We start from the raw sequence: 26,291 nt of genomic DNA, 5'->3' as shown, positions 1-26,291 counted from the left end.
GAGACAGAGAGAGAGACAGAGCAGAGAGAGACAGGAGGCAGAGAGACAGAGCAGAGAGACAGAGAGAGAGACAGAGGCAGAGAGACAAAGAGAGAGAAACAGGAGGCAGAGAGACAGGAGGCAGAGAGACAGGAGGCAGAGAGACAGGAGGCAGAGAATTAATGGTATGCACTCTACCCGGTGAACCACCGAGGCACTCTGCTTGTGTTGAAGCTCTACCTAAATAGTATTGGATTAGAAATATGCAACATTTATAATATATTATAATATTATAATTTGCCCTTTTGTAGTCTGGCTACTGCCAGACCAAGCTCAATCTACGATTGTCATTTTCTTCAGCACAAGAGGCGTGATCGACGGGCCTAGTTCTACTGACTCTGTACGCGACGGGCTGCTTGCCGTCGCTTCCCTGTCGTCATTGTGTTAAACCAGCCAATAGCGAGCCAGGGAGAAAAGCCTTGCTCGGTGATTGGCTCCCTCAAAAACGTATCGGAAGCAGAAAGAAATGTATTACTCTTCTCTAGACCCTTGTGCAGGGCGAACACAAATCACCGGCAGAATGGGTGCCCCAGGTCGTATAACTCGTTATGTTTTATTGTGCGCTGCTGCGTCATGGAATCTTTGCCATTTGGTGGCAAAGATTGATATACCGGTACAATTTGTTATTTGACTAGATATAAAACCGGTTTTGAAACTGTATACTGGCACCAACCCTAGAATACTCCTAGACTTTCAGGAAGGAAAAAGTCAGAAGGCCATACACTGACCCATCCTCAACCTTCAGGCACAAACAAAAAGTCAGACAGCAGCTCCCATTCTTCACAAGCGTTTTTTTCTCTAGTTGAAATGCTGCGTTGCAGGGCTCCTCACCGTTACAGCTGCTCCTCGGGGACAGGCACAAACTGGTTCTTTGTCGGAAAAATGAATGGCTGCACAAAGACTGACAACACCCTCCATGAGAGAAAGGGGTGAGTTGAGGCTACCGTTTGCCCTCGAGAATTGCAGCTTGTTTTTCAGTTTTGGACAGGGCCCTCGAAACTCCATACGACGTTGAATATAAGGCAGCGCGGCCCAGCCTCCCTAAAAAAGAGCAGGGCTTGGAGCACACTCACCGTACACCCTGCCGTTGGGCAGCACGGTGCCCCCGTTGGCCAGGCTGTTCAGTTCCCCGGAGGAGTCGCGGGTGCCTCTCTCGCTGCCCGCAGTGAGCGGCACCACGGCCTCGTCCGTGCCCATCGCCCCTGGCAGCTCCTTGAACACGGGGCTCTCCTCTTCCTCCTCCGGGATCTTATCCAGACTCTCGTCCGAGATCCGGGAGAGGGCCTGCTCCTTCTTCAGACGGCCTGCGGGGGTTCGTTGGAGGGTTAGTTGGTTGGTGGGCAGACCCTCCTCAAAAGCACTCGAATTAGCATGTTTTTAAATAGGTAACCACTACAGAGTCAGACTACATTTTTTGACAACATTAAGCTCCTGTGAGTGGAGGATCTACATTGTTTTGATGGTTAACTTTCGTTTTTTGTTTTTTTTATATGATGATGAGCAAGTGTCATAAGTAAACAAAGCCTGAAAGGGAAGTTTATCAGCTGACCTCAAGCGATAAATTCCAGCAATGACAGATCCAGCCCAACACTACCAACAATGGAGGAACCTTTGACATCCATTTGGACTCGGGTTTTTATGGTTGAGAAATTGCTGTGAGTCAATGGCCTTTGTGAAGCTGAATAATGAATACCACCCCTCCCCTCTCTCCCACATGAGATTGGACTAGATAGATAGCACTTTGCTTGTAAACGATGTAACTCATACACCTGGATCAAGCACATTTACCGCATGACTTCCGATTACTGCACCAATGAATCTTCATCCATCTAAAAATATAAAAGGTCAGCATCTAAACTGACTGTTTTCCAATTCATTTGTATTTGAATCAGCCAGAAAGTACGATATGAAGGAAGCATTCATCCAAGTACAGGTAACATTTTATAAAAAAATTAAAATGGGTAAAGTTTTACCGTCTTCGAAACAGTATACACATAACCAGTTTTGCCATGTCACGCTCAACACACTGCCTGACAAATGGGATAGTATTATGGGAGCATTCAGGCTCAGCTCACAGCATGCTGAAAGCATATCACCCCATTATTGACTCAGCAGTTCAACTACTGAGCCATGCTCTAAGAGTCTCCAGCCCTGAAGGTGTGTGTTCCTGACTCCAACAGGACAAGCTTACTCTTCTGCCTTCATAAAAACCTGCGTGATGAAGCTGCTTAGTGCAGAACCTAGACTATGCTACCCACATGTTTAAATGGGTGTAATGTACATGTATAGATATATAAAAAAAACTGCTTGGCTAGTTGTTCTTTCTATTATGGCAGGTAAAAAGACAACATTTGTGCTGGACCCTGCATCTCTTTGTTTGTTGTCTTGTGTTTGCAATTCTTGTCTCACATGTCTTCCTCCACACAAACGCTATTCCCAACGGAAAAACCCAGTTCTTTCAAGTTCTTTTGAAATGCCATGAGTCGTGAGCGGGAGGAGGAGTGCGCACACACCCCCCGCCATCTGGGTGAGTACCGAGCCGAGAGGACAGGGTGTGCCGGGGCCGGGCGGGGGAGTCGAGGCGAGGGGTGTTGTCGACTCACAGAGCCCAGCCCTGGGAACCTTGTGATCTTAGCTCTACCCACACGTACACATACTTGACATTTCACAGACGTACCTGCTATCTTTCTCCTCATCCAGGGACAGACAAAGAACCACACCACCCCAGCACAGACCACCGAGCCGGCCAGAGTGATGAGAAATATGGCCCAGACCGGTAACAACTCCAGCCCTAGCACTGGAACAAGCATACACAAAATGGTTATATATATTTATTTATTTGTTTTTTTACACAGGAGTCTTTTTGTTGCATCATTAAGTATTGTATACTGTGCTTATGTTTTAAAGTGCACACCATTGGTGAACTTCATTTCCTCTTTGAGGAAAATCTATCTATCTCTCCATCTATGCACACATACACTTTGATCAGTGGCATGTGCATACTCATTTAGAAGGGGTGGCTTAGGAGTGGCACAGAATAACCGGACCGCAATTCCTTTTGGAAAGCAGTGTGTACATCGCCAGGGACGGACACTTCCACATACACAGAGACGGTCGGAGAGAGAGCTGGGCTTACGGGGAGCTCCGGTGTACATGATGGAGAAGGTGTTGATCCCGATCGTAGTGGCGTAAAATAGAGGCAGCGCCCGTAGGCCATTGGGGACGGAGTCAACCTGGGGACAGAGCATACAGAACATGCCCAGGGTTAAAGTCCCCTTAAGCCAGGCTAGCTGAAACCCCTGGCATGCAGGCCGCTTCTTCCATAGGCTATGCATTATTAATGGTTAATCTGCGTTATATCTGTGAGAGGAAACAAGCAAACATTTCTTAATACCATCCTACCATGAATGGGGTGACCCTGTCCTGACTTTGACCTGACAATGAAACAACTTCTGACGCTGCGTCATAAATCCCAAACTCAAGATGATCTGCAACACTCTTTTTCTTCCGGGTCATTTAGAGGGCCTTTCCCCGTTACATAACCACATCTACTGGTGTTGCCAAATCGAAATTGATTTTGAACTGTAGCTGTAAAGCCTTTGGATAATCTGTCGATGTTTGGAAATAAATGTCTGAGGCGTAGTTTGAATTTGTGCCAGATAAGCAATGCAATGCAGTGTAGGAGTCTTCGGCAGGACACAAATGAAAAAAAGTGTTCCCAGATTGGCAACTCAATTACAGTTACATCGCATAATAATTTCAATGCTTCACAATTACACCAGGCACCTCCCAGGTGCAGATGCTGATATAAGCCAGCCCACCTTGCTCAGAATGAAGTGCCGGATGAGAAGGAAGAGGAGTCCGGACATCAGCCCAGAGAGGAGGGGAGAGATGAACCAAGAGGACACTAGAGTCGAGGAAACATGGCATGATGAGAACACGCATACAAACACACACACAACCAAACTAGGTCAGGTTAAGGAGAAACAATGCACTTTTCTTTTTTTTTTTTCACAATACAATACAAATCACGCACGCACGCAGGCGCAGGCACACACAGGCACACACACACACACACACACACACACACACACACACAACATTACCAATGTAAACTAGCTGCATCCACTGTACGCCCTTGGCTCCTATGGCGACCATGGAGAAGCCGATGGTGGAGCCGACAATGCAGTGAGTCCCCGAGATGGGCAGCTTGAGGAAGGAGGCGATGAGCTGCCAGGCGGCCGAGCCTGGGGACACACAACAGAGGCATTCATCTCCGGCTTGGATCCGGGTGAGCCCTCCCAAAAGAAACGGTTCACCCAGCAGTGTGGGCTCACTGGGCTGTTGGCAAACAACGGAGGACCCAGGAACAGGAGAGGAGCAGGTCCGCGCTACATTAACACGGCATGCATCTCTTGAATGTCACGAGTCGTGGAAGTCATGGTTGCACCCTGCAGAGGACCTCACCCTGCAGAGGGCCGGACACTCAGCTGGGTGATGACAAACAATAGAGGGAAAGGAAGTGTATATAAGGCTGGGCGATATGACCAAAATATCATATCCCGATATAGGTTATTCATATCCCGATATAGGTTATTCATATCCCGATAACGATATATATATATCACGATATAGCACATTATCTGTAAATTCAATGAATAAACAGTTTATATAAAATGACCACATGGAAAGTCCTATTTCGTAGCCCCTCTTTTAGGTACAAGCTCACTTTGTCGTGGTTGGTCATGGGAGTCCTTCTCCTATTCAGAATTGTCACGTTCACTATCCTCCATGTTTGTTTGTGTTGCCTTCATCTGCCGTGTGGAAGAATGTAAAGCGTTGTCCAAATGACGTAAAATATTACCGTAAAGAGTGTGATTTGCGACAAGACGATATAAACGATAGAGCATAATATGAAACGATAGACATTTTTATATCATCACACGATATATATCGTCATATCGCCCAGCCCGAATGTACACTACAGTTACTCACTATACCGGAGGTAGACGGATTCATTGGCTGATTAATCAGCACCGATATAGGTCATTTTACAAACTATGGTTGAGGGTAGAACATGGGTCCGAAAGCGGCCAACTGCTGTGCAGCCTCCAACGGTCACACGGGGACATCACTGTTTTACATGGAGGCTCAGAACACAAAGTCCAGGTGATGTCATTGTATGCCTGAGGACATGTTTTGGATAGTTGGTGACCTGACCGGGAGAGAGGGCAGGCAGCTCTTAAATTACCTTTTTCAGTGTGTAGACTACATCAGAGATATATTTTTTCAGAAAGAAATTCTCCACTCCAAAACATCAAAGCATTATTCTGGCACTATGGTAAGAAAAATGTGTTCTAAACATGGTAAACATCGTATTAGCTGACTAGCTTTGGCGCGAACATCGAAATGAACAGCTATCAAGAACAAGCTCCGAAACAACTGCGTCTACAAAAAAACACCCACAACTACAACGGTCAATCACTTAATCCCTAAAACAAAACAGTTGAAGAGGGTTGATTTGTTAAAGGAACCCCTCGAATTCCTTCGGACGAGTCACTCTTGATGTCAGTAATCCCCGCTTTATTAAGTCACGTCAACTCCAATAAATGACTCCCCTCTACCGAGTCATCCAACAAATACTTCCAGTGTCCGTAAGCTACTCAGAGTGTAAAAAAAACACCGCCGACACGTCAACCCCATTCCCCTCGAGGAGGAGGAGGCTGAGCCAAAGTGCAACCGCGTGAGGAGGACAGGGGGGGGGGGGGGGGCGAGTTCCAAACTTACCGACCATGGCGCTGACCTCCCCGGCCATCAGCACAGGCACCGTCTCGTTGTACAGGTTCACGTCGATGATGCCCTTCCGTATGGTCTCGCCCACCTTGGCCCCCAGCAGCATGGAGCCCAGCGTCTCGAAGATGGACGCCAGGATGCAGGCCTGCTTCAGCGTCACCACGCCGGAGCCCACCGCCGTGCCGAACGAGTTGGCCACGTCGTTGGCGCCCACGGAGAACGCCAGGATGAAGGCTATGATGAAGCCGAGGATGACCATCCACAGGTACGGTTCCATATCCATCTTGACTGCGTTTTTTTTTTTTTCGTCACTCCACACGCTCAATTAAAAATAAGTCAAGGCTCTGCTTAGTGGTGAACCGAGGCGCTTGGCTTCGGCTCGGTTCGGACGCTGGCCGTTTGTGTTTTTGTCCCCTGTGTTTGCGAAGAGGCGAAGGGGAGAAACACAGTTGCTAACTGGGCGTCTGGATCTCAGTCCAATGAGTGGAGACTAGTGACGATGGCTGCGAGGAGCATTCCATAGCTTATTGCTTGGACAGACCGCCTGCGCGTTGCTTCACCTGCCGGGGACGAAACGAGCAGGCGTTAGTTTGACGATCACTGATCGATCACTTGCATTTGCAGGACCTTCAACATTTACCATGCATCGAGCCCCATTCAGACTTCCTTGATGCCGAATAAATCACTGTTTGTGTTAGGATCTGAATAGGTGGGATGCTACACACTCTTGAAACCTTTGTGATAAACAGATCAGACCATATGTTAGATGGTTGGCTATGGGGGAGAGCAGCTGTATCTGTGCTTGATCAAATGTAGTACAGATGCCAACGCTTGGATGCACACAGAGTGGTGTTCATGTATGAGGAAGCAGTCAATTATAGTTTAATGATTTTACATACACTTAATAGAACACATCTAGGTTGGATATTAATGCAAATGTGTGTGGTAACGTTTAAACAATTTCAGGGGGCCACCGAGAGACAGCGATGCTGTGATCAAGTGGTACGTTGGGATAAAAATAACGGCCAACAAAACCTCTGGAAGCCTTCAGAGCGATGACGAGATAGTTTTGATCAGAGACAGGCAGAGAGAATCTAATCTGTAGCGTGTGAAGATAGCCACAATAGGAAATCATAGTACGCACTGCACTTCACAGGAATCAGATCAGGCCTTTTGGAAAGGCTTACTGGGGCTATAAAAAGACTACTGTGAACAGAGTTCATGTGGGTGAAGCCCACGGAATTTGAGCAGACGGTTAACAACTTCCCGCCCCCTTTCCCACCAACATGGAGCAGAGATGAGGTGTGTTGGGGCCACCGGCCCCCTTCACAGGTGTGCCAGACATCCAGATAACCCCCCTGACACCTGCTGCCTGGTTCACTATGGAAGAAAACAAGACATTTCTGCTGTCCCTTTTCTTCAAACCAACTTTAAGACTGCAATCTATGCACTTCTTACCCTGAAAATACTTCACAAGCCAAACAACCATGTGCATATTATTCTTATCATAAAACCGTAAAAAAAAAAGTGTGGGACATCAAGTTATAGCCATTTATGTTATTATTACAAAAACAAATTGCTCAGAGGAAATAAGGTAATCTCTCAAATCAGCTTCCGGGGTGTGATGAGGAAGGAGGAAGGAGGAACAGCAGTAGAACCTAGCACGACATACCTTCTATTCAAACCATACTGTTGCCCAATGTCATCTGACTACCATTTTATTGGTAAATATAGGCCGATAAGATGCTAAATCATACCAATTAGAAACGGCGCAAAATAACCACAATCAACTGTTAAAATTACTAGTCAATGGTGGTGCAACGGATCAACTATCAGTTCGGGATGCAAGTGATCACCGGATCGGCTGATAAAAAAAAAAGAAAGGTTGTGCCTTCACGTGATCGGCGCATGTTTGAAGGACAATTCCGGTATTAAGCACATTGAGCCCCCTTTCTGTTTTTTCTCGGATGACATATAGTGGTTGACACACCGACATGTTGACTATATGAAATAAAGTGGTTGACACACCGACATGTTGACTATCGCCCCTGCCTGCTACAGAATGGCTGGCTTTGGGCATTCACAAACCTGTCCTTAAAACAACCCTAAACATTCGTTTTCAGAAATGTGCAACTCACCGATCTAGTGGTGTTCGTTGACGTTCCTAATCAAGTATCGTAGCGAAATACAGTTTCTGTCGTGTTTTATTTAGCATTTTGTAAATCCCATTGAAATGAAAACCGGACCGGAACCGGAAAATGTTTGGTTGTAGTCTTTTCGCTCGGTTCTCCGTATCAACAGTAGGGCTAGAACCGAGCGAAAAGACTACAACCAGCCCCCCTTTCCGTTTCCGGTCAACGAGCAATGAGTCTTAAAACAGAAATCAATGGATTTACAAAATGCCAAATAAAACACAACAGAAACTGTATTTCGCTACGATACTTGATGAAAAAAAAAAGGATGAGGACGTCAGCATTGCCTTGGGAGGGCATAGACTCTAAACATACCCCAGGCAATAGAGTGGCGAAGTCACGCCCCTTCCGGTAGAGCTCATGGGACCTATGAGATCGAAAAATATGAATGGGTGTCAATGGAGAGAAAATATGCCCTGGATTACACATATGCTGTTTGTGGATTTAAATGATGATTTTTCATGCAAAGAAAAATTTTCGTGAAGAAGTTTGATAATTTTAGGTTTTATGTGAGGCCGCTTTGTGAACTACAGCTCTTCGCTGCTCTCGACACATATGATATACGTCACCACACCCGCACTGGGAACTCGGCATAGAGATGGCACATAACTAAAACTCTCCACATGCCCCGACTTATAGTGGTTTTCACCTCTTTCTATGCTTTTATCCTCGCCTTGAAAGAAAGTGGTGAAGTGGAGCAGAGAGATCGCCACGTCTGTACCGGAGTGGTGGTGATGTATATCATTCGCGTTGAGAGCAGCAAGGGGCTGTAGTTCACAAAGCGACCACCTCACACAAAACCTTAAAGGGGACCTATTATGCTTTTCGACTTTTATGACCTATAAACGTTGTTATAATGATTGATAGTCATGTTTAACCATACACAAAAAAACGATGTAGATTTTCGGGAAACTCTTCCTCTCATCTGGGCGCTTTCAGCATTCTCTGTCAACGCTCGGTTTCGTCCTTCTCCGCCCCCTCGCCCCCCTCCTACCAACCCAACTCCGTTGTGATTGGTTACCTTCCTTAAAGCGCGCGTGCGGGCAGATTTGACCAGGCATATGGGGGCGCGGCAGGAGTGCCTCTACGTAGATGATTTCCCGGAAATGTGAATAAGTGAATCCAAACGTTGTCCCGAGTGTTTAGCACTCTGCACAGTCAGCAGGGAATACGTCGAAATGCGTGTACGTCATTATTTGACACTTTAGTATGGTTAAACATGACTATCAATCATTATAACAACGTTTATAGGTCATAAAAGTCGAAAAAGCATAATAGGTCCCCTTTAACATTATCAAACTTTTTATAATTATCATTATACATTTTCTTTTAGTTTTCTTTGCATGAAAAATTATCTTTTAAATCCAAAAACAATATACATGTATGTGTTATCCAGGGCACATAAAGACTAGGACCAGTAAATAATTACTTTCTCTCCATTGAAACACATTCATATTTTTCGAACTCATAGGTCCCATGGGCTCTACCAGAAGGGGCGTGACTTTGCCACTATGCAGACATCCTGAATTTAAAGTTGTTCATCCAGGTCTGCTGTGCTTCCTTTGGACACATTTTTTTTATTTACTATCAATGTTAAAAAGAAGATGGAATAATGCCTCAGATTGCACTTTATTTTGTTTTTTCATTTTTTTTTATACGTTTTTATTTTATGTGGACATAAGCAATTTTTAAAATATATTTACTACGCTTAAAGAAAGCAGGATTATTACCAAATTGTTCACTTTATTTGTTTTTTTTACACATTTGAAGATTTATTTAAAGTCACATTTGTCTTGTTATTTCTTTTGTTGTTGTTGATCCGAAAATGATCCGCCCTGTGACTCAAAAACTGTGACACGATCCGAACCGTGAGTTTTGTGATCTGTTGCACCCCCACTGGTCAACCAATAATAGCCAGTCAGCATGCCAATTTTATTCCAAAAACGAAATGACTTTCATGCTTCCCTCCAACTTAGCAAGAAGAGGCTAAAGTAATATACTACTTTATAAACTCGTATCCAAGAGGCTGTGAATGGACCGGGATTAGCATGAGGGTTATACAAAACCCCGTTTTTTACAGAGTGATCGACAGCACACACCCAAAAGCCTCATCCGCAAAGATCCCCTAGCTTTAGTCTAGGGTTCCTCTTCTTCAACCTGTTCCAGGTGATCAAAAGTCACCATATTTATGATAAGAGCTACTTTCCCTTGGGAGAGGTAAGCGTGTTGCTCATGAAGGGGAGGTATTAACGGTGAACAGCTTTTGAGGCCAGACTGCAACATTCTCGGGGCATTAACTGATGCCGTGCTCCTGCCTTCTCCCCCAGCACGTGAGGTCCAGACTGCTCCCTTGCTAAACAGCTTCGGGCCGGTTCCAGCTCCCTCCTCTGTACGACATGAGATCCATCTGGAACAGCTGAGGTCGTGCAGACCTGACCTCTATGCAGCTAGCCTTTGGCCAAGCACCGCGCACACACACACAAAAGTACGGGCAGGATTTAATTCATTTGGTGTCAAGAGGGCAACTTCCAATTATTCATGTGTATTCCAGGGATGCTTTATTTTCCTGTACAGACTACTAAACAGACTTATCTGGCCATTTTGACAGCACTGCCACAGTTTTGTTTTTCAGTTGTATCTGGAAAACATTGCAGATAGAAGGCCCACTTAACAGTTGGATGTCGTCTCTATTAAAAAGACTGAATACAGATGAAAGCTTATAAATTGACAGCATAAGGTGATAATTTCACCATGTTCGCTTAAAAGCAACTGTTAAAAAATATTTTATATGGGAACCACCAGCCGTATAAATAAAACAATTAGGCATCAGATGTTGGCTCCCCTACTGCCAAAACAAAGAATGACACTGTGAAAATCACTGCCGTTTAAGCCCTGGCTGTTAAAATACGCCATGACAACAAGGTCATACTGCGTAGAGTGTTGAAAAGGTGGACATGGATGGCAGTAAGGACAGTGTTTGTGTGGGTTGGGGGGGTGCAGGAGCAGTCCAGGGCCTTGATCATTGCAGTAATCTTCTATAAATGGAACGCCTGACGTGACAGCTGTGGCCCGAACGCAGCCAGCCAGCGCCACCACGACAACACACGCAGGTCCACTCGCATGCCATCACTTCCATTCACACTGTTCCTGATTTTTTTTTCCTCCCCCTGCTGGCTTACGTGTCTGTGTTCAATGTGTGTGGGTTGATTTGGTTCCAAGTTAACGACTTATGTCGTAGTTGTGACATAACTTGGCTTGCCGTCAGGACGTATTATTTCTGAGCATGGAAATTTGCAATGATGAGGATGCTGGATGTCCAAGGTTAGAAATAAACCCTGTGCAACCACCTGAGCAAACAAAAGGCATTAATGAGGCTTTACCAGAGCCTTTCACTGTGATGTTATTGCCATAATTAGCTATTAATGCAATATCTCTGATTAATTCAATTTAATTAAAACATCAATTCGGCTCAGCTAATTTTTTATACAGATTTGGGGCAATACAAAAACACGAATATATTTCTGGCTTTGAATGACAATTATCATTTTAGGCAAATGGGATATTCAACAATGACCTCCTCCCACATCCCTCAGGAAAACACCCTTTTATCGTAACCGTTAATTAACGTAGCAGAGAAGCCACTGCACCACTGCCTCAGCTGCTGCACACTGCCTTGTCACGATCAACAGCCTGCATTGACACGCAGCTCCACAACCCAATGCCTCACAGTGCTCCCTCCTGCCTTCAAACTTTCCCTCCCAGCCCTCCTTCTCCACACGCATCCAACCCATCCCAGAGCACGCTAAGCACATGCAACAAACCAGGCTAGCCTGTACACGCGTGCCACAAGATAACGACTCGCAAGTTGACAACCTGGCACGTTCGCGCACTGACAGGTACACCCGAACACAGGGGAACATCATAAATGCCTCTATACTTCCAAGGACATCGAAACGCACACACACACACACACACACACACACACACACACACACACACACACACACACACACACACACACACACACACACCTCATTGAAAGAACAACAAGATGGACATGCAGGCGGACGTACGAACAGCTGTCCACCACGAGCGAGATCTTGGAGGTGAACCCCACTCACCTTTATGCCATGCACGCCTCCCCACATCATTAGAGGGTGTGAAGGTGGCGGAGCTTCAACGCCAGAGACAGACTGACAGGGCTGAAGGGAAAGGAAACAGGGAATGGGGCAAAGGAATGCGAGATTCAGGAGGAGGAGGATGGAAGCGGGTGTAAAATGGGGATGACCATGTGACTGACAGGAAAGGAGACGCCAAGGGGATGAGAAGGAGGGAGAGCGAGAGGCTGGTGGTGGTAGAGCGAGACTGAGGGAGAATGGAGAGGCGCTCTGCCACGGCAAGAGGAATCAGCAGGTTGTGGCGGTGTTGCAGACAAGAGGGAGAGAGAGAGGGCAACGTGAGAGAGAGGAAAAGAGAGAGAGAGGCAGAGAGAGGTAGAAAGAGAGAGATGCAGAGAGAGGTAGAGAGAGAGACAGGCGGCGTGAGAGAGAGGCGGAGAGAGCATGAGCACAGCTAGTCTAGACTGGCTCTTAGAAGAAAACCATCCGCATCTGCATCACAGCAACCTTCAGCCAATGAAAAGCATCGGAGGAGACAGCAGGCGACTTAATTGGCTGCCTGGAGAGCAGAGAGGACGGGCGAAGGGAGGGCTAGCCAACGGTTGTCGAGGAGGCAGAGGAAGAACGATAAGAGGTGTATCCTGTGCATTGTGTACATTTCACATGCTAAGAGGGAAGCATGGATGCAAAGAGCATTTAAAGCATTTTTTTGCCATTGCTCCAATCAAAGATGTACATTGTTACGAACAGGGACATTTGCTGGAACATTAGCATGGCTAGTATGTGGAACAGAATATTTGTATAGCAATACATCTGCCAATGTCAATGTGATTTGGGTATTTCATATATTATATATTTATATATTATATTTCATATAAGCGTCTTAGAGTACCATATTAAGCGCTATATAAATTTCAATTATTATTATTATTATATATATTTATGGTAGTATTTGGATTTGCTTATCATGATTATCCTATTTTTTAATAAATAAATTGTCCTTCAGAGCAAAACTCTGTTTGACTTTAAACAATGTTCACTTTTCTCAAAACAAATGCATGAATAAATAATGTACGACGAACTGAAAAGAGATTTATACAAAAATTGTGAAAGGCAGTATTTTTGACGAAAGCCAATTAAGAGATTAGTATCCGCAAGAACAAAGCTAATAAAAAACACACTACAAAGCACACACCCTTTTTCTGACTCTTCTTCAAAAAATTTGATTTAAGGCTCAATGGAAATTGTCTTGAGTCATAATCAGGTTCATGTAAATGTTCCCTTACTGTTAGCTATGACAACTGACACTGACTTGAAAAGTCCTGCGGAGTACCTTTTGGTGAGTTTCATGTATCTTAAAACCAACAACAGTTTCTTTCAACTTTGTCACCCGCTATTTGGTCCCCGCAACAGGGTGGAATAAAGAAGCGGTCCTCGGCCATTGCATAATCCCATGTGATTTAGCGGTGCCACACAGAATTTAGTATCCATTCGTTAAGTGTGAACAAAAGTATTGTAACAGCTCATCCAATCACATATTCAAAATGTCCACACATCCTTTAGTGGCCTTCAGCCAACTTGGTTTCTATACAGTGGTCTCTTGCTGCCGAGTGAGAGGAAGCCCAAATGAATGCCTTCATTTTATTAGGTAGCAGTTTCAATAGAACAGCAAGACGACAACCTGACCAATTGAAAAGCAACCGGCCCTGCGACGGATACACTCACACTGCGGCGTGCTACCCTCGTCTTTGCCTTTCCTGTTGCTCTGTTTCCATAACAAGGATAGGGACTGGACTGTTAATAACACAGATGCCAAGTCAGATATCTGAGCGGCGACGCAAGTAATGCCTAGGGTGGTGTCTGTTTTTCTGAACAAAATCCTGGTCGTCATCGTGAGGCGTGTGGCACAGAGGAGAGGGAACATCGTCGCCTCGTCAAAGTGATCTTATCATCACGAGCCGTTTCATTCTTGCGTCCCGGACAACTTTTAAAAAAAAACCCACACACACACCAATGATTTTACTCACGTCCACCGTGGACCTCAAGCCGTTCCTGTTGCAGCGCAGGCTCTGTGGCCATAAGCTGCTCTCCTCTTCGGGCACATGCTGTATGCTTGAAAGGTACTCAAAGAGTGCGTGGTAAAACTTTAGCGTACGGTACAGTACAGAGGCCCTGATCTTGTGACCATCCGCTCACTGATAAGGAAGAAAAAAAAAGAAAGAGTGTTCTTTCTGCGTCAGCTGCACCTGCTGCCTCTAGACCCTGCCCTGCAGCAGGGAGGCGCTGTCCCATATAACCCCGGCACACACACACACCACCGGTCCCTCGCCACATGAGGAACAAGGGGGAGGTCCCTGGAGAACCACAACAGCACACACGCCAGCAAAGAGCGCCCCTGGCTCTCTCCAAGGCGTCTTTGAAGACCTTCAACCTCCGACCTCGATGCAACTAGCCTAGTACCACACACACACACACACACACACACACACACACACAAACACACACACACGCACGCACACGCACACACGCAAGTGCGCACAAACACACACACACGCACGCACACGCACAAACACACACACACACACGCACGCACGCAAGTGCACACAAACACACACACACACACACATACACCAAAGTTCTGCATTGCACCACAAGGTTAGCTTTACATCCCCACCTCTAAAACAGCATCAGGAAAAAAAACGGCCATTCTTATACTAAAAAATTAAAGTGTCCTATTGGGCCACTCAATATTCCTTGTGGTGTACAGTGAATCGTGTTTGAAGTCAAACAAAGAATAAATCAATTCAAATGATGCCGGATAAAGCCAAACAATTGGCCAAAGCAACTACATTGTCCACCACCAATGAGCCCCTTGGGCACTATTCAGCGCAATACATAACAAACAAAGTGGTCTCCAAGTGGTGGCAAACCTGACCATGGATTAATATTTACTGCTCACTCAAAGGGTCCTTTGACGTAATGTGATGCTATCGGAAGCTTTTATTGATAGGTGGCTTGCGACATCTATAGAAGATGGCTCCCCACCAAAACTCAATGGGCTTCCGACCGGCACTGGGAGTTTTAAAATAGAAACATACTCCAAAGAGCTCTCCCCTTCTGGAGCGCCATCATTCTTCAACCGACAACTAAAGATTATTATCCAGATTTAATGGTGAACTATGAGAGGCCGACGTCTGCTATGATACCAATGATAGGATTCATATGCTTGAAGTGCCCTTCGTTCTCTTTATTGGCATTGTAAAGTGCTCAACACCCAATTGAAGTTCCCACATAGCACACAGCATTGTGGAAGCAGGAAACATACTTTAGAACGGACTTCCTGCATCTTTTAATCAACTTTATGTCCACAACATACGCAATTTCTATATGATTTTCTTGTATTGATAAAAAGGTACAATTTGTTACTATGCCAAGGCATATTTAAAATGGGTACTGCCATCAAAATTCAAAATCGCAATTATTCGGTTTCTCTATTCACCAAAATCCTACTCTTAAGATTTTTGTGTATTGATTAAAATGTACAATATGTAACCTTGACACTAAACATTTAAAATGGGTACTGCAAACCAAATTCAAATGCGCAATTGTTTTGTTTCCATTCCCATACACGTCTCAGGTCGTAGACCATTTTCTAAAGAGGAGAAGGCTTTTTAAGTCGGGGAGAATCTTGTAACACGTCAGTGAGTTGCAGTTTGTTTGCTTGCCTCTATGGCTAGCTACAGCTCACTAAGTTTGCATGGCAATTAGTTTCATATCTGGCAACCCGGGCTACTCGGAGTCATATTCATCATCGACCAAAACAGAACAGTTTTAAACCGACAAATGTGATCGAGGAGTTACTCACTAAGTTTGCAGGAATGCATTCTTGCAAACTTGATCTGCACGACACCGCTTCTACGATCCCCGTCATTAGAAAGCAGTCTGCGTTATGACAACAAACAAGCTAGCCTCCCCTGTTGGGCTGTTGGTATCAGGCTAGCCTCATGATCTTCCACTACTCTGTTAAAGGTCAACCCTGCTCTGATTTCAGGAGGGGACCAAGAAAAGCTTCACTCTACCGTGAATCCCCTAAATAGCGTCTCTTCCTAAATGTTATATCTGAGCGGAGTGATGTTTGTATTGTAACAAAGACAACAACGTGGGACAAACATCAGGAACGATAACCAGAAATAGCAGAAACAAAAAAAGGTCACATGTTGGCAAGTTGTGATCCAGTTATAACCGTTTAGGCATGTGGTGAAATGGGATTATGAAATAAATCCACAGGTTTATTACACATGCAAGGGATTGAAGTTAACCTGAAAACATGTTTAACAGTAGTAATTATCTTAAGCAAATGGCATGATAACAAGTATGCCCTGAAAACCTCATCCGCTACAGACAAAAGTATTGTTGCACATGGAAAAGATAAAAAGTTCTACACCACAGAACACAAACCACAAAATCCAAAAAAAAAAGTCACCAAAAAAAACAACATGTTTTAAATAGTGGTTATTTAAAATATGAGTTACACCACAGAAAAGACCAGACACCCAAAGGGTATCCAGATTGAAATCTAAACTAAGCTTCCAACAAATTTAAAGAAAAGAATAACTTAGTCAGTGGCATAGTGGTGGCATGACGCTGCTTCATAATACTGTCAAAGTGAGTAAGCACACAGAGCCTGTTTTGGTCCTTACAATCAGTGTGACCAATTTGTTCCTACTTTGTATCTCATCTTCTTGAATGCAGTGATTTGTTTTTCTGACACTCCAACTTGCTCACATTTGTGTTTTAACCAGCACACTTAGTGGACCCCTGCCTCCATCGCTCACTGTTGCTGAAGGCAGTAATCTGTTTGGTTTGGCAGGAGCGACTCTATTATGCATTACTGGGGCACGGACTGTGCTTGTATTAGTGATTGTTGGATCCGGCCTAATAAAAGCCTTATACGTGACTGTAATGGAGCTGAATACAATTCAGTGTTTATTTTATAGTCTGTCTACATATCGCTCATTGGACGGACCTACCTTTTGTCACATACACATGATGTATCCCTTTATCATGTTGCACTAAGATAAACGTGCAACAACTATGATTAATTGTGACACACGGGCCATGCCTTGACAAATATAGCTCCCGACATGTAAAGAAAAAGTCAGGAAACGGGAGAGAGAAGGAGAGCGAGAATGTGTTCCCCTAATCTGGACGGAGTGGCACTGCGCCCTCCTGTTCTTAATCCCAGCCCCCGGCACATGACCCAGCTAACAGACTTATGCAGCGCCTTTGATTAGGGCTGCTGCCGTGCACACGAGAGAAGTAACGCAGGATTCTCTCAGGACCACCGCCACTCTGCAGGAATGCGCGCACACACACACACACACACACACACACACACACACACACACACACACACACACACACACACACACACACACACACACACACACACACACACACACACACACACACACACACACACACACACACACGGAGAGATTAGGCCGGCGAATCAGTGGATTACCGCCAAATGGTTATTCGAGATAAAGGAAATTACAAGAAAAATGAAAATAAGATTAATTCTCAAAAACATGTCCAGCTCTAGCTGCCGTAGAATTAAAGCTGTCGGAAGAATGCCGTTTGGAGCAGACTCAATAAGGAAGGGAATTTCACATGACAACTAGAGCAGCAACAGCAGCAGCAGCAGGCGAGTGGACAATGTGACTGGTTGGCTGCTAATCCTATCAGGGCCACATGCAGAGGGGACATCTCTCTACATTTTTATGAATTATCCACAAGAGGAAAGCTAAACCTAAGAGTTTAACCTTTAGAGCAACCTTAACCTTTTTAATCATTACCTTAACTACCCGGCATTTAAATAGCGTTGAATGAATTATCAGGCTCATTGTGGTAAATTGACCATAGTCCCTGATTAATGACGTCACAAAGATGCATTCCAGTGTAGGGAGAGACATTTAAATATCTATGTGGAAGGTACCATATTGAATAGCTTGGCTATAATTGAATACACTACATTCTCTTCAAGGTCAAAGACAATCTTCAAAATAAAATGAAACTCAGAATTTACATATTTAAGTAAAACATTGTCTCAAAAGACCTTCATGAAGATAGCAGGGCATCAGAGCCATGTGGGCCGCGGTGCTTTTGTTTGTGTTCTGGCGCTGTCGCAGCAGGTTGACCTGTGAGGGAGACTGTGTGTGACAGGTGGTCCTGGAGTGTTCCGGACTCTATGGTGGGGGGGGGGGGGGGGAGAGAGAAATTCTTGGGTCATCTTTAATCCTGTTGGGCCAAATTAATTCCAACCGATTTTCCCCCTAACCTTCTGATCAAATGAGAGCAGAATTCTGCAACTGTATGGGGTACAATTAAAACGTTAGTCTTTCCTTATCCTGTCACACAGAAATGAATGGTTCAGGGACTATGGTTAATGGATTTGACAAGCCTTGCTGACAACAGCGTCTACGGTACGGTTGAAGACGATGAATGACTGAACTGGCTCAATGCTTGTGGTGCAAATAAGTTAATAATAATAAGTTATTTTAAGAAGAAGAATTATAACAGTATTTTATGACTTATTACATTATGACAGGACAGCTGTTGTTATACTTAAGGTTCCTTCTACCAAACGGTGAAAACCCCGCCAATAATGACTCGGTCGATAGAGGGGAGTATCCTGGCTGAGGTCGGGTAGTGTGGGGGTGTCTCAAGACACATGATAATGCCAGCCCCTCGCGGAGCCAGGAGGGGCTCAGGCTGGCATTAACACCGTTTGGTGTGCCGTGGCCTCTAACACCGTTTGGTGTTAGAGGCCACGGCACACGTTGTGTGGGGTGGTGGAACGATACTGAGATCTGCGATTGCGGTGGCAACAGCTAATAGAAAGATACAAACATCCAGATCCTCATAACCGCTGAATTGGCTATCGGGAATACAATGTTTACAAATCACACATAGCCCAATTATTTTTGACATTTGTAATATAATTGGCCTAAAGCTGTTGCTTAACTAGGAGAGCAACAAGTCCTTTTGTATTTGCAGGTTTATACAAAAGGACTTGTTGCTCTCCTAGTTAAGCTTCCGAATAGTGCTTGAAATGTTTGCTTCATGTGGGAAGGGGAGGGGGTCAATCAATCCATATTCCATCGTTAGTTTGTTCTATTTCTGTTTCTACTGTGGCTTTAGAATTATAGACCTGCTGTCTGTGGAATAGCACATCCCTACAGAAGTGCTGCTTTAGTGAAAAGAGTATCATGTATCCCAGAGGAAAGGAACATATACTTACTGATACAACCGAAGTGGACGTGTTCCCGCGGGATTTGACGAGTTAGCGTGTACAATCGTTGCGGGGAATCTGCATAGCCAAATGTTCCCGGTGTCCTAGTGTAGACCACAGACCGATCGACAAGGCAAGACTGTTCGTCAAGACCAGTCGTGTGATGTGTACTGATTAAGTCGGCCTACTGGCTGGCTGTACAAATCTGATCGGAAATCTTAATTATTCTTTTTATTCTACGCATAAAAACAGATCTCATATAAGTACCACATTCTTTGTACAGCCAATGCATCATGACCAACTGAAATGTGTTTACAAATTAAATTGACCCTCGCCAGGGTGGTAATAATGGACCGATTTGCGAGATCAGCGTGAGTATTGTGGAAACTAAGCCTGTTCTTCTATGAAGTTCCAGGGTCTTATCAACATGTATCAACATGTTGATGTTGACTAAAGCATATGTACTGCCCATCGTGGCAGTTTGCTTTCAGGGGGGTTGGCGAGCAAACACACACGTGTAGCCAGAGTGGACACGGGTGTGTGTGTGGGGGGGGGGGGGGGGGGGGGGGGGGGGGGGGGGGGTGGAATGTGGGAAATTCTATGAAGATGTCATCACCTGGTCAGCAAATGGCAGCATGTTTTTTTTTAAAGAGGCAACCCATAATAACCTCCGTTGGTTCACACCGCAGACATGCGCTTAGAGAAACACCGTTGCCCCCGTTTTAAGAACCGGTTCCCTTGTCTGGCTTAGCAACATTATCTTATTTACCATGTTGTGTTTTTGGGACAGAAATTATGGTCATATCTGTCCTTTAGAATATGTTAAATATAAAAAGGTCACTTTTCTGTGCATTTGCTTGCTTTTCAAAAGGGAATGAAACAATGATGAGTCAAATAGTGAACTACTAAAGAATTCTCAATCAACACATTAATATGTACAAGACAAGGAAAGTCACCTATTAAATTAGGAAAGTCTGTACTTTGTGATTGTCCATAGCCAAATTGTCTCAGAACCGGAGACCTTTACCATCACTGGCCTGCTCTATGAGGGAACCAAATCCAGTTGCCAAAATCACGGGTTCGCAAGAACAATGTACTTTCTTACAAACCCTGGACAACACTGTGTTCAAAAAACAAATCATAGAAAATTACAAAACCTTAAACATCGTATTTTAACAAACTGGTTGAACTTGCTTGAGCTGCCTCCACAGCACTATCACAGCCTGAACACACCATTCTAGGTTGAAAGCAAACATAAGCCAGGGTTCACAAAAACATACATCCTTAACTTGTGCTTGTGGCGTGTCGAGACACCTGTACACTATTGTCAGTGTGCGGGCCTCTCCCTGGTCTAACAGTCCTGCTAGCTTACAGTGATACTATAGGAGTCCTCGCCCTCTATAAGTTCACCACCCCTAACCCCTTAGCTTTCAAAGTGTCACATATCCAGAGCTGCCCTCTGTTGCTGAACGCAGTGGAGGGGGGAAATGATTGAGCTAGAAATAGCCACGTCACATAACCTTGTCCAGTAATACATCTGCCATTTTAAGTTACCATTATATAACAACTTGCCAAACAAATGACAATAAATTGTGTTAAATTTGGCCCAGCACAGACAGCTCCAATACGGAGCCAGACAGATTGCGGTGGATTGGTTTATACAACTTAAGAGACACACCTTCCATTTTACCACACCTTGAAAGCGCTGTCCTCAGCTTTGTGTGTGTTCCGACACAAACACCTGTTTTAACATTCAAATTCACAAGCTTAAGGGAAACTAGATTAATTGGGGTTTCCCTTTCTGGGAGTTTATAACAAACACATAGCTTGAGTGCATGGTATATAATCAATTTATCACCCGATTTGACAAGACTTTGAATGCCGAGCCGAATTATAAAGTGTTGGTCAAGAGCACATGGCTTTCTGTGCACAGTGAAGGCTACCATTTAATAGTGAATAAGCAAAAATAACCAAAATTTTATTGACTTTACAAGTCAATTAAATTTTGGTTAAAATAAAAATACATATAATTTGCTTATGCAACTTCGCAACATTGTCCGACTTCCGATGCCCTTCTCCACCGCTACCGGGCTGTAAGCAATCAACAACATTTTCCTCTATGACCCGGGGTCAAGGCAACGACTTGAATTGAAATATTTGAACTTTCCCGCAAATTTCGCTTGAAGCTGAATCACACGGTTTTCGCGGGCAACCTCTACCAAGTAACGCAAGTAGAATATTCGCTTCACTTTTGGTGTGAAAGCACCATTAGCGTCTAGAGGTAAGCCTAGGTTTCCCCTGAACCATTAAGCCTTATAGAAAGGTAAAACATCATCCAGTAGGTATCTCAGAAATCCATGTTGCTTCTTAAATTGAATGACACATCTTTAAAGTAACTAGCAACAGACCATCTCAAAGAATAAAAAGAAAAAAGCCTTTATACTGCTCCGATGAGGAGTTGTCAGAAAAAAGACACTAGTTAATTAATATATGCTAGTATTAAGCAAGCACAGCTCTAGCCATTTATTTTAGGAAGAATATTTGTTGAACTCAGTTTTATATTGTTATGTTCAGTTTCGCAGGTAGTGTGATTTGTGTAGAAGAATTGCAGATATTAACCTTTTTTTTTTTGTTATTTCACATGAGATGAGACATCAAATTGCTATCTTAACGCAGACATACAACCATGGTAATAATCAGTATTATAGTAAACAGCATTTTGATGAGTTAAATGTTCATTGTCAACTTAGTCCCCCCAAAACTCAATATAGCAGTGTAATTACTGCAGGTATTAAGGAAACCAGTTTGGATGCTCCCATTTCAAGTTCTCACAAGCTCAGAAAACCCAGCTTGTTTTCTCAGCTCCAGTCTTGTGAATCACTACACATTGTTGCATGTCATTAAACATGCTTCAGTTCATTTCAGGCAACAAGTAAAACAAACATTTTTACAGTGTTCACTTGTAGTTCAAGTGCCCAAACACAGAACCACGCAAACAAAGGACTCTCAATATCTTGTCCATGGCCTATCATGTGACGTTGCCATGGCAAAGAGGATCTGAGACATAACAGTGCGATTGTGTTCCAAGGGTGAGGTGGGCCGATCAGAGAGAAGGGGACTGTTCTCTGACTTCGGCAGTGCCAGGCCCAGTACCAACTGCCATCCATGCCACAGAGACAAAGACACACCCACACTAGTAAACTCAACAGGGCCCCCATCGTCCAGGAAAGCAGTGGGGTGTTCCAGTAAGGGTGTTTTCCATACAGTCTTATTTTCCCACTATCACACAATGGCACGAGCATAGGAAAAGCTTTTTTTGTTCCGTTTAAGAGACACTGAGTGATCAAGTGATCAACTAATAATGTACACATACATTACATTTTGGTACATGTAATAGGTTACTAATTTTCTTAAAAAAAAAAAATATCAGTCTTTCTGTCTGTGAAAAGGTTTCATGTATAGATCCTAAACATACATGAAATACATCCATTAGAATGTAGAAAATTGGAATGGAGGAGATCCTTCATTGTACGGTGCGGTCGAAGATAAACTAAGCTGTGGTCTGAAACAAGCGGTGGCGCCAGAGATTGGTCAGGCCCTCACCACTATGGAGGAACTATAAACAGATAAATCACGCGTACAACACACACACACACACACACACACACACACACACACACACACACACACACACACACACACACACACACACACACTTAGGAAACACCTGCCTTTCTCAGCAAGGACACAGATTACACACACTTCCTCAATACAAATGGACCACCACATCATTCTCTCAAACACAGTCTTTAAGGCGTCACACTGATTACGTCCCGGCACCGCAGAAACCGCAATTCAATGTGAATCCATTTTTGGGGCATTACACAATGGACAGTGACTAAGGTCAAAGTCCTGACAAACCCCAGAGTTCAATCAGCCTCAGCCTCATACAATACTGCGGACCATACAATGACACTATGCTCAAAAAAACACATTAAATCTTGACATGGAGGTCTCTCAAGAGTCGGAACCTCAACCCATTGGGTACAAAATCTTAAAAAACATGAACAAAAAAACAGAGGTACGAGAGAACAAAGAACCACGTTTAAATGCACTCTATAGGCCTCCCGTGGTTGCTTATTTTGTTCCGAGACCAGGTCTGTGTCATGAGTGCTCCACACGGGGGATTAATAAAGTTGTATCCAAGGCCTGCCCTGACACACACACCCCTGCCTTTACTGCTTTCGTCATTTCTAAAGCCTATAGCTTGGGTGAAGGTTTTGCAGTCTGAGTAACTGTTAAGCGAGTCCTCTCACGAGTCACATTTTACAGAATATAAAACCTTTAGATTATGTGCCCTAAAGTTCCTATTCTATGTTATTGCGTAATGTTGACTGTGTTTAAAAATTAGGAATTACGGTCAAAAGAGTAAAGAAAAATAAGTAAAATAGGAAGTATTTCATCTGCCAATCTTATCATAATATAGTACTATACTATATAGTACTTGTCATATCTGTCTATACAAAACTTTATGACTAGATAGGGAGAGATAATGAAATTAACGTCTCGTATTGTCTGACCTCTGTACATGTTTACACTTCAGTAACAACAGCTTTGTAAAATAATGAATGTAATAACAGTATTGTAAATAATGAAGGCGCATACCTCCCATATTACAATATCTTATTGCAAAATAAATATTAACCATTCACTCAATACAGACCTCTGCTCCCTTGTCTGATACTAAGGCCATTGCATGAGATTTGCCCCAAAGGAGTCAGGTCATTTATTAAAGTTAAAAGAGACATATTATACCACCGTGAGAGTGGTATAATCACTCTCACCGCGTGAGAGTGATTAGCCTTAAAGTGCGTATTGGAAGTTAGATACTGCAGTGAAGAATCATATAGGAAAAAAATTTGAATACACGATTATTTAGTTTTTATTAATAAATCTACACTACAAGTGGCATCTTGAGCCATTTTTGTGATACAATTTTACTTCCGCATCTCAAACGCTCGTTTTCGAGCGTGACGTAGGAATTGGTAGATGGACGTTCTAATCATCATAGACTACATAGGCAACATAACAACAATGGATAACAGTTTCGGACCACTTCCGTACAATTTTGAGCCAGCTAGCCGTGAGGGGGAACAGCAATCACCTAAAAGGGGGAGACACCATGGCAATAGGAGGGAGATAGAGTTGTGGTGTCAGGAGAATTATGGTGAACCAGGAGCGGCTGAACATCAAAACGGCCACGGAGGAAGAGCTCATGACCCTGCCCGGGGTCAATCGCCCCGTGGCGCGGAGCATCGTGGAGTATCGGGACTGCATCGGGGGCTTCAAGAAGGTGGAGGACCTAGCGCTGGTGAGTGGGATAGGCGCCACCAAACTGGAGATTATTAAAGTGGAGATCTGCGTGTCGAGTAGGACCAGTTTGTCGCAGCACTCCCCGTCCTCCCTGCGGAGAGACCCGGAGCATATGTCCTCCTGCAGCGGCATGAACATCAAAACCGTCACCCCGCCGCAGCTCATGAGCATCCGCGGCATCACGGAGAAAATCGCCCGGAACATTGTCGCCTATCGGACCCAACACGGTCCGTTCAAGAGCATCGAGGACCTGGTTCGGGTTGTTCACATAAACTGCTCCCTACTGGACAAGATCCGTTTCCAGGTGTTTGTGGAGCCCTCAAGAACTCCGTCCACCAATACCAACGGCGGGCTGACCTACACGGGTCGGTCCCATCCGAGCCCAACCTCGTTCAGCCTCCGGAGCGACGACCTCGACCTCCCGCCGGGAGGACCCACGCAGATGGTGTCCCTGCGGCCCCGCGTGGCACCGGGCCCGCCGGACGGCCGGGCCGCGGTGCGCCTGGCCACCTGGGACCTTCAGCGCTGCTCCAGTGAAAAGGCCAACAACCCTGGCGTCAAAGAGGTCGTGTGTATGCCCCTACTGGAGAACGAGTGAGTACAACTAACGTGAGGGTTTGCAGGCTCGAAAGCCTGCTCCATCCTTTCTCCGATCGGGGAAACTGTGAAATCGGAGATGGTCGGACAGGAGGTTCGGAGTTGGAACAACCCCCACAGATACAAAACCTCATCTCGTCGATTAGAAAAACCCAAAAACCACAGGGGGGGGGAATACAAGACCCCTCACCGCGGTAACTACTCACAACTACGCATAGAGCTGAGGCAGCAACAGCGACCGCGTCTACCAATTCCTACGTAATATGACGCGTTTGACGTATCACATAAAAAAACAACGGTTTTTGAAGCCTTGCTCAAAATAGTCACTTTAAAACTGGATTTTTTGCCGATATACTTTTTTAAACTGATAAAATCCTGCATTTAATTTCAAAGAGCAATTTTCAGAGAATGTTATGCATAAATATTTTGACATATACCCATATGACATCGTTAGGCATGTCCACCTATCTGTGCTGGATAGATAAGCAACGTTTACTTCAGTCCACTGTGTAGGCTGGTAGAATGATCAATCCAGCACAGATCTAGGTGGACACGCCCACAATTGATGTCATATGGGGCAGATTTTCGAAAGCATGTAAGGCTAATCACACTCACACTTGGTCGTATAATATGTCCCCTTTAAGTACTGTTGAAAACTACACAAGTGTTTTTCTTGATGCATTTAAACGCTGCCTGCAGTGAATGGCGATGACAGAAAGTCATCCTTCATGCAAAAAAGTCCAGGCTACAATATTGACTGCCTGAATGTGCCAGGAGTGAACGGGGTTATTTGTTTCCTGAATACTCGTTTTCAGCACATGGTCTAGAGTGCATGTCGTGACATCTAGGCTATAACCTACATGTACTTGAGCCCTGTTCGCATGG

The 26,291-nt window shown here is 44.5% G+C and overlaps 1 protein-coding gene across 10 annotated transcripts in view; it reads right to left on the bottom strand.

Annotated features, from left to right (window-relative positions):
• The window catches only part of slc20a2 (solute carrier family 20 member 2), a 39,677-nt gene that overhangs the window by 12,450 nt on the left and 936 nt on the right, over nt 1-26,291 (bottom strand). For 5 of the 10 annotated variants that reach the window (XR_003978592.1, XM_030371098.1, XM_030371099.1 and 2 more), the window contains exons 2-7: nt 5,827-6,392; nt 4,146-4,286; nt 3,861-3,946; nt 3,176-3,272; nt 2,717-2,836; nt 1,113-1,343 (exon numbers count right to left, since the gene is read on the bottom strand). Coding sequence is in view for 9 of the 10 variants with exons in the window: in XM_030371098.1 (XP_030226958.1) it covers nt 1,113-1,343; nt 2,717-2,836; nt 3,176-3,272; nt 3,861-3,946; nt 4,146-4,286; nt 5,827-6,115 (964 nt within the window). In the remaining variant the exon portion in view is untranslated. Of the gene's footprint in view, nt 1-1,112; nt 1,344-2,716; nt 2,837-3,175; nt 3,273-3,860; nt 3,947-4,145; nt 4,287-5,826; nt 6,393-8,339; nt 8,392-12,145; nt 12,227-14,169; nt 14,624-16,007; nt 16,407-26,291 lie in introns of those variants that run through there. The other 5 variants (XM_030371101.1, XM_030371100.1, XM_030371103.1 and 2 more) reach the window with 5 other exon arrangements.

The sequence above is a fragment of the Gadus morhua genome, chromosome 11 (assembly GCF_902167405.1).
Source record: "Gadus morhua chromosome 11, gadMor3.0, whole genome shotgun sequence".
Lineage (NCBI taxonomy): Eukaryota > Metazoa > Chordata > Actinopteri > Gadiformes > Gadidae > Gadus > Gadus morhua.
The sequence above is the reverse complement of the archived record's forward strand: the minus strand, read 5'-3'. Positions and strand labels throughout refer to the sequence as shown.